The 8,980-nt window shown below is 45.9% G+C and overlaps 1 protein-coding gene across 2 annotated transcripts; it reads right to left on the bottom strand.

Moving 5' to 3' along the window:
* Positions 1 to 3,405: 3,405 nt before the first annotated feature.
* Positions 3,406 to 8,672, bottom strand: LOC110173807 (CD209 antigen-like protein C). 2 transcript variants are annotated; one of them, XM_055151545.1, is made up of 8 exons: positions 8,558 to 8,672; positions 7,826 to 7,906; positions 7,501 to 7,563; positions 7,367 to 7,429; positions 6,125 to 6,193; positions 5,799 to 5,941; positions 3,716 to 3,819; positions 3,406 to 3,638 (listed from the first exon to the last, which is right to left on the bottom strand). In XM_055151545.1, the coding sequence occupies exons 1-8, from the start codon at positions 8,637 to 8,639 to the stop codon at positions 3,497 to 3,499; spliced, it is 747 nt and encodes a 248-aa protein (XP_055007520.1). In that variant the 5' UTR covers positions 8,640 to 8,672; the 3' UTR covers positions 3,406 to 3,496. The 2 variants fall into 2 exon arrangements, with proteins under 2 accessions (XP_055007520.1, XP_055007521.1); XM_055151546.1 differs by lacking the exons at positions 7,367 to 7,429; positions 7,501 to 7,563.
* Between the last annotated feature and the right edge of the window lie 308 nt (positions 8,673 to 8,980).

Here is an 8,980-nt window from a genome sequence, read left to right as displayed (position 1 = left end):
TGCTCATTGCCCCACAGCTCAGCCGCTGTGTGTTGGAGTTCACCCCGGTGAACGAGAGGGTCGCGTCCCTGCGCCTTCGGGTCGGGGACAGGTCTCTCACTGTGGTGTCGGCCTACGGGCCGAACAGCAGTGCTGAGTACCCGGCCTTCTTGGAGTCCTTGGGAGGGGTACTAGACAGTGCACCGACCGGGGACTCCGTTGTTCTCCTGGGGGACTTCAACGCCCACGTGGGCAACGACAGTGACACTTGGAGAGGGGTGATTGGGAGGAACGGCCTCCCCGATCTGAACCCGAGTGGTGTTTTGTTATTGGACTTCTGTGCTAGTCACAGTTTGTCCATAACAAACACCATGTTCGAGCACAAGGGTGTCCATAAGTGCACGTGGCACCAGGACACCCTAGGCCGGAGGTCGATGATCGACTTTGTCGTCGTGTCATCTGATCTCCGGCCGCGTGTCTTGGACACTCGGGTGAAGAGAGGGGCTGAGCTGTCAACTGATCACCACCTGGTCGTGAGTTGGGTTCGCTGGCGGAGGAGGAAGCCGGAAAGACCTGGCAGACCCAAGCGTGTAGTGAGGGTCTGTTGGGAACGTCTGGCGGAGCCCTCTGTCAGAGGGACCTTCAACTCGCACCTCCGGGAGGACTTCTCCCGGATTCCGGGGGAGGCTGGAGATATGGAGTCCGAGTGGGCTTCATTCTCGGCCTCTATTGTCAATGCAGCTGCTCGGAGCTGTGGGCGTAAGGTCTGTGGTGCCTGTCGCGGCGGCAACCCCAGAACCCGGTGGTGGACACCGGAAGTAAGGGATGCTGTCAAGCTGAAGAAGGAGTCCTATCGGGCCTTGCTGGCTCGGGGGACTCCTGAGGCAGCTGACGGGTACCGGCGGGCCAAGCGTACTGCAGCCCGTGTGGTCGCGGAGGCAAAAACTCGGAGCTGGGAGGAGTTCGGGGAGGCCATGGAGAAGGACTATCGGACGGCCTCAAAGAGATTCTGGCAAACCGTCCGGCGCCTCAGGAGGGGAAAGCAGTTCTTCACCAACACTGTTTACAGTGCGGGGGGAGAGCTGTTGACCTCGACTGGGGACGTTGTCCGGCGGTGGAAGGAATACTTTGAGGATCTCCTCAATCCCACCGTCACGTCCTCCGAGGAGGAGGCCGAGGCTGGGGACTCAGAGGCGGACTCATCCATCACCCTGGCCGAAGTCACTGAGGTGGTTGGCAAGCTCCTTGGTGGCAAGGCTCCGGGGTTGGATGAGATCCGTCCTGAGTACCTGAAGTCTCTGGATGTTGTGGGGCTGTCTTGGCTGACACGCCTCTTCAACATCGCGTGGCGGTCGGGGACAGTACCTCTGGACTGGCAAACCGGGGTGGTGGTCCCTCTGTATAAGAAGGGGGACCGGAGGGTGTGTTCCAACTATAGGGGGATCACACTTCTCAGCCTTCCCGGTAAGGTCTATGCCAGGGTACTGGAGAGGAGAATCCGGCCGATAGTCGAACCTCGGATTCAGGAGGAGCAGTGTGGTTTTCGTCCTGGCCGTGGAACACTGGACCAGCTCTACACTCTCCATAGGGTGCTCGAGGGTTCATGGGAGTTTGCCCAACCAGTCCACATGTGTTTTGTGGATCTGGAGAAGGCATTCGACCGTGTCCCTCGTGGGTGTCCTGTGGGGGGTGCTCTGGGAGTATGGGGTCCGGGGCCCTTTGCTAAGGGCTGTCCGGTCCCTGTATGACCGGAGCAGGAGCTGTGTTCGCATTGCCGGCAGTAAGTCAGACCTGTTCCCGGTGCATGTTGGACTCCGCCAGGGCTGCCCTTTGTCACCGGTTCTGTTCATTGTATTTATGGACAGAATTTCTAGGCGCAGTCAGGGGCCGGAGGGGGTCCGGTTTGGGGACCACAGGATTTCATCTCTGCTGTTTGCGGACGATGTTGTCCTGTTGGCTTCATCGAACCAGGACCTGCAATGTGCACTGGGGCGGTTTGCAGCCGAGTGTGAAGCGGCTGGGATGAAGATCAGCTCTTCCAAGTCCGAGGCCATGGTTCTCGACCGGAAAAAGGTGGCTTGCCCTCTCCGGGTGGGTGGGGAGTCTTTGCCTCAAGTGGAGGAGTTCAAGTATCTCGGGGTCTTGTTCACGAGTGAGGGAAGGACGGAACGTGAGATTGACAGGCGGATCGGTGCAGCTTCGGCAGTGATGCGGTCGCTGTATCGGACCGTTGTGGTGAAGAGGGAGCTGAGTCGAAAGGCGAAGCTCTCGATTTACCGGTCAGTCTTCGTTCCTACTCTCACCTATGGTCATGAGCTCTGGGTAGTGACCGAAAGGACGAGATCGCGGATACAAGCGCTCGAAATGAGTTTCCTCCGCAGGGTGGCTGGGCGCTCCCTTAGAGATAGGGTGAGGAGCTCAGTCACACGGGAGGAGCTCGGAGTAGAGCCTGCTGCTCCTCCACGTCGAGAGGAGCCAGTTGAGGTGGCTCGGGCATCTGTTCCGGATGCCTCCTGGGCGCCTCCCTCGGGAGGTGTTCCGGGCATGTCCCGCCGGGAGGAGGCCCCGGGGAAGACCCAGGACACGCTGGAGGGACTATGTCTCTCGGCTGGCCTGGGAACGCCTCGGGGTCCCCCCGGAGGAGCTGGAGGACGTGTCTGGGGTGAAGGAAGTCTGGGAGTCCCTGCTTAGGCTGCTCCCCCCGCGACCCGGCCCCGGATAAGCGGACGAAAATGGATGGATGGATGGACAATAGTACTGAAGGCTCAGCTGGATAAATAAGGTGTAGGAATTGTCCAAATCTGTGAAGAAACAAATAGCCCTGTTTGTACAAAGACTCAAATACAGTCCAATATACAAATATGAATACACTATGTAGGTCTAGGTCTCTAATTTAGTTTACTGGTTTAATATAAATGCATTTAAACTGTAAGTAAAATAAATACTCATTTGCAATGTGGTATGCCTAAAAAGTAGTGTTATTAAATTGTTAGCGGCTAAATATTAATATCCACCCCAAGTCTGCTTGCCTTCCCTAAAAGTCACTGCGCTCTATTGCAAATCAGCCCTACAGTCTCTGTCCAGAGCTTGTACGAGAGATTTTATTGTGACACTGTGGTTCCCGCAGACTGAATTCAGTTCATGTGGGGATCTGTTGTCCAGGGTCTTGGTCCTACACAAACACATCATGTCCATTTAACACTATTATGGACTGTTGGTTTAACACTATTGTATCACATAGAACTAAACCAAACATTTATTTTTTTAACATTCATTTATTTGACATTTCTATACTTTTTGTAATAAAAGAAACATTTTTTGTCTCTGTTTCATTTTGACCACCACCCACAATATAAACCTGTATAAATCTGTTGTATATTTTTTAATTTGATACTTTTGCTTTTTTTTTTTTTTTTTTTTTTGCCTCCAGTGCTACTACTACTACCACTACCACTGTGATGAAACACACACAATGTGGATATGTTATTTTATGTATGAGTAAATATTGATATGAGACTTAAAATGTCGGCCTCTTTTGGCAGATACACGGACGTTTTTCAGAACATTTCAGGTCATTCCAGCCCTTCCCGGTGTTTTTGGTCTTAGTTTCAGTACAGTACTCATTATATTTGTTATTTGGCTCTCCACTGGCCCAAAACCTGCAAAAAAGTAATTAAATAAGAGCTGAAAAGCACTTCTAAAACTCAGTGTTGGTTTAAAATGTTGCTTTGTGAACCTTGTGTTGAGCTGAGATCCGTCCACCCATCTCCACTGTCTAGGTTCGGACTGGGTTGCAGTCAGTCCAATCCATCGGTGCCCGGTGAATGTACTCGCAAATGTCTGTAGAAACAGTTAAAGCCACGTTCAGGGATCTGAAGTTGTCAGCTGTGAGAAACAAGCATTTACCCTCAATAGCACACGTTTCTCTGGGAGGGTATACCATGAAGCGAGCTAAAGTGAAAGCCTGGGGGAGTATTCCATCAAACTGTCTTAACAAATCCAGGCTTATCCTGAAATTCTGAGCTGGATCTAGCTCCATCTTTATCTTAAGCCTTAAGTCGTTCCATGACGGAAATAAGCCTGGGTCTGACCAAAGCTCACTCAGGCCTGAAGTTTAAGCTGCAGTTTGTCCACACTCACGGTGACTTTGGGAAGGCCAGAATAATGGAGCAACAACATCACGGAAAATGGGCCAAAAATGTTATTTCTTTAATGAGAATTTGATTTGGGCCACAGAACTTTTCCGGTCATTCTGATCTGTACGCAGTAGCACATGTGGAACTTAAGTTCCGTTGTGCGTAAAAGTGAAGCTGTAACAGAACTCTTCACATGCAGATTAGAAGAAACAATAAAGTCTGCATCGATGTGTTTGCAGTTTGACATGGAGTGAGAGACAAGGGAATGAAGAGAGAGAGAGACAGACGTGATGAAGGAGTGAACAGACAGAATCCACAGTCATCCACAGAGTCCAAACCGGTGTCTGTGTGTGTGTAAAAGCTGCACTGCCCCTCACAACACACACATGTGCAGCATCATTAGAATGAAATAATAGCCATGGGCTTTTATATGGTTTGTGTGTCCCATGTGTTGGAGCATATGAGTGTAAAAGTCTCAAGAGACATATGATATAAAAGTCACTTTTTCACCTGAATCACACACAGACAGGTGTTTCTAACACAGGTGTGTGATGCACGTGCTGAAACCTTTGACTAAACTGTTTCTTTAGATGTTCTTGGAGACAGAGCTAAAATAATCTTAACAGTTAGCCTGGTCCTGACCAGGTTTGTGGGTGCTTGTTACTGCGGCAACTCAGGTCACCTCTGGTCAGTCACTTTGGTGGAACGAAATTGAGGCTTTGATAAGCCTGGATTGCCCAAATAAGACAGGCTTTCGCTTTAGCTTGCTTGGGCAATCCAGGTTTATCAAAGCCCAGAGAAACATCATTCCCGGGCATATTAACCAGCTCTCCACTACACAGCCAGCCTCCTCTCTACCCGCTGAGCGACTGGGAGAGGAGAGGAAGTGAACTCAGATCAGAATGACCGGAAAAGTTCTGTGGCTCAAATCAAACTCTGCCGGTGCGTACTGTGGCTCCTCTTTTGTTTAGTCAGATCATAAAAAACACAAAATTTTTGTCCCATTTTCCATGATGTTGTTGCTCCATTGATCTGACCTTCCCAGAGTTACCACGAGTGCACAAAGTACAGCTTAAACTTCAGACCTGAATTAGCCTTGGTTAGACCCAGGCTTATTTCTGTCATGGAACGACTTGAGACTTAAGATGAAGATGGAGCTAGTTTCAGCTCAGGATTTGTGATAAGCTTGGATTTGTGAAGCCACTTTGATGAAATACCCCTTGGGACTCACACACCAAACTGGAGTGTGTGTTTTGATACAAAAGGCTCTGTGCACAACAGTACCAGTTAGCTCCAGTCTCTGGATTGTGCCAATCAGTAAATACTGACAGGTCACACAGAGGACCAGGAGCTGTGGGTGCAGATCACTGACAACATGTGAATACTTCACCAGGGAGCACTTGTGTTTAGAAAGGTCGATCATTGTGTCTCACTGCTAATTAATATCTGAGACTCGTACATATCAAACACCAAAAACAATAATAAAATATCTACACAGAAAAATAATCAGGCCGTCCTTACCACATAAGGTATTTTATTTAGTTTTTTTGTTTATTGTTAGATTTGACATTTGAATAGAAGTTAGCATTAGCATCAAGCTCAATCTTCTTGCAATAATTGTAACACAAACATTTTATATTGTGACATTCTTTTGTGGGAACAGTGTGGTGTTTAGCTCCAGACCTGCTCTTGGTCACTTTTGATGATGATGAGATCTGCTCCTCTCTCCTGACAGTACTGACGGCTCTGCTCCCAGCTCTGCTCTGTGATGGAGCCCAGGTACACACTGCCTTGGAAATACACCCAACCTTCAGACGCGTAGTTATCTGAAAATACAGATGATACAGACACTGAAGTGAGACTAAACTGGGAGCCTAAAGCCCAAACCAAATTTAAACTGGGTCTCCAACTGGGCCCAAACCAGAATCAACCCAGACTTACTTAACTTCATTATATTCTATTAGTTTTGTGGCAGCCTCCTAGATTCAATAGAACAGACTTCTACTCACCTATGACCTGCAGTCTTCGCTTCTGCTTGTTTATTTCTTCAGTTATCTCATGGGCCCTGGTTTCAAGCACTGCAAAATATAACAACTGTAATTAAATCCTTTATATCCAATGTCTCTATGACTATAATGTACCTTCTATAGTATATTGAAAAGACAGTGTATTCAGAGTATTCTTTGCTCTTCTCTCACTGCTTTTGCTTATAGGTTTGAACACCAGAAATTAATTATAATTATATTACACTGTGTTGTGTTTTGTCTAAGGAGAAGTTTGCCCCATAGCCAATAGTCCGTGTGTGACCGAGTGAATAAAACTGACAATTATTCCGTACTGGATAAGAGTAAACACATTACAAAGTCTGTAAATGCCCGTATATGGACATTTCAGTAGCCCAAGTGGTCTCCAAGGAAACTATGATGGCTCCCTGTTGTCATATAGGGCCTCAAATGTATAATAATTGGAGAGTTAAAATTGTGCACAGTTAAACATGCTGTACTTTATATGATGTAACCATCTTGATGCCAGGTTCTATCCAGCAGTAGGCTATTCGTAAAGCAAACAGTAGGACTTTACATGCACGATGCTTCATCTTACTTCTCCAGGGTGGACAGAAAACTCTCCACCTCCACAGGTGATGAGAGGAGTCTGTAGGTTCCTTGGTGCTGCACTCTAAGTTTTACTAGTCAACAGTTGGCATATACAATGTTCTTCTAGAGTAGCTTCATCTTCACCTTATCTTGACAATGTAGTCAGGACAGAAGGAAATGTGGTTGATCCATGAAGACCGGGGTGTTTTCTCTGACCAAACGGAGCTCTTTATGTCCCTGTAGTTTAATAAAACCAATGACGGATGAGACACTCTACATAGTTAACCATGTAACCATCTCAGTTGTCTTCATTGGTTCTTTCATGAGTCTCCACCTCATCCACTCACTCCGCTAGTGTTGACAGTGACAGCTCAATTTTCGCCAGGGTAATTTGGAGCTCTGCTTGTTTTTTGTCCATCTTTGCACAGAGCTTTTTGTGAGAATCATGAATAGTTTTCATGGAGCAAAGTTTGATTGAGGTCAGTGCTGCTTAGGCTACCCGAAAACTCACAAAATCACATCCACCTCTGATAAATGAATCTCATCAATCTCTTGATGTGAATGGGTTCGCTGAGTTCATGGCAGGTCAGCTGAATAGATTATGATCCAATCAAACCTGCTCACACACATTCAGTTAAACAGTGGCAGTTTACTTACAGGACTGATGTTTCTCCAGTTCATTTCTTAAGCTGGACAGAGATTGCTGACACTCTTTGAAGGCTGAAAAAGGGAACAGTGTTTGTAATACAACGTTTGAACAGCATGTGTCTCAAGTTCCTCATTTTACTCACACGAATGGCTTTTCTGCAGCTCATCTTTTTGCTTCGACAGGTCTTGGCGTCTATCTTGAAGAACTGCAATGGTTAGTGAAAAGAAAAAGCATAGGTGTGATGAAATAATTGAGTTTGTTTTTATTACATATAATCTTGTTTTGCTAATTAAAGGTTTTAGAGTAAAAGTTAAAGAGATTTATGTTTATCAAGTGTGTCCCTCTCAGCAGTTACATTGTCACATGGGCTCATGTCGATGTCTGGAGGAAGGTCTACAAATCCAAAAGTGATTTATTTTTTTGTGGCTGTGATTATTAATATTGTTTGACTTCATTATGTGACTCACAGAGACGTAAATAAACATTGAGAGAAGCTTGTATGATGCACAGAAGACCAAAGCTGATGCAGACCAGGAGAATCCATTTCCCTACAAACATAATGTTAAAAGATCAGAGAGGAAAGATCATTTTAAATTCCTATATTATACAAATGGAGTTTTGTGAGCTTTAAGCCATGTTGTTTCCTCATTATAAACATACTTAAAGTTGTGTTTTGTTTCATTCACACACAGGACAGCACCTTTGGGAACAGGCTGCTGTCCCACACACATCCCTTTAACTGATAAAAGCAAAAGGATGAACTGCTATGTTGTTATGTTTGTTTCATTGTTGCTACTGCCGAAATTTTAATTTCCTCAATAAAGTCTCTATCTATGTTTGAGTGAACCTGAATCATTAGTTTACATCTCCAAAGCTCCAAATGCTCTGTTCCACCTGGTGATGTCGTGGGAGTTTTCATCTTAACAGCTCCTTTTACCTTTAGTTCTGTAGAGATTGACAATTCCAGGTCTGAAATCATCCAGATTTATTCAAGTGAAGGTGTATGGGGATTAAAAACACATGACATCACAAGGTGGACCAGAGTGTTTTTTGAGAGAAGAACTCATCTTAAATATGCAGCATTTGTGTGTTAAATATGTGTGAATGAAACAAAACACAACTGTGTGTTTTTGATGAGGATACAACATTATAACAGATCAGAAAATAGAGTAATATGGGCCTTTTAAATTAAGTCTTACCTGGTTTGGTGGCAGTCTGTGAGCCAGAGACACTTCCAGAGTTTCTCCTGTTCCTTCTGGCATGAACCCTGTGCTCCTCCATCTTCTCTCTGCAGACTCAGTTCTGATGTAAATGTGAGCTGGAGCTCTGCAGCACAGATCTTTTGTGCATTACTTATAGGACTATGATGTATGTGTTATTCTTGTGGTTTTTCAAAGTGGACAGTGACATTCAGCAGTACATTACATCTCAGTCAGAGAGGTGCATGCTACAACAGAACTAACAAGAATTACTTTCACTGCAGTATCTCCTTACACAAATTAAAGTTCAATTATCATGACTGATTTTCAAAACAATTTTGCATTGCACTTGTGAAAAGTTTCTCAAGAATTAGAAAGAATTACATGTTTGCTTTAGAAAGGAAAATCCTCTTCAGATATTAA

The sequence above is a fragment of the Boleophthalmus pectinirostris genome, unplaced genomic scaffold (genome assembly GCF_026225935.1).
Source record: "Boleophthalmus pectinirostris isolate CB_2022bp ecotype Guang Dong unplaced genomic scaffold, ASM2622593v1 HiC_scaffold_16, whole genome shotgun sequence".
Lineage (NCBI taxonomy): Eukaryota > Metazoa > Chordata > Actinopteri > Gobiiformes > Gobiidae > Boleophthalmus > Boleophthalmus pectinirostris.
The sequence above is the reverse complement of the archived record's forward strand: the minus strand, read 5'-3'. Positions and strand labels throughout refer to the sequence as shown.

Coding starts and splice junctions, on each gene's coding strand:
- LOC110173807 (XM_055151545.1), bottom strand. CDS start 8,639: ATGGAGGAGCACAGGGTTCATGCCAGAAGGAACAGGAGAAACTCTGGA. Junction 7,430..7,500: donor GCTGCAGAAAAGCCATTCGT/GTGAGTAAAATG, acceptor TCCCTTTTTCAG/CCTTCAAAGAGTGTCAGCAA. Junction 3,820..5,798: donor TCAAAAGTGACCAAGAGCAG/GTCTGGAGCTAA, acceptor CTGTTTCTACAG/ACATTTGCGAGTACATTCAC.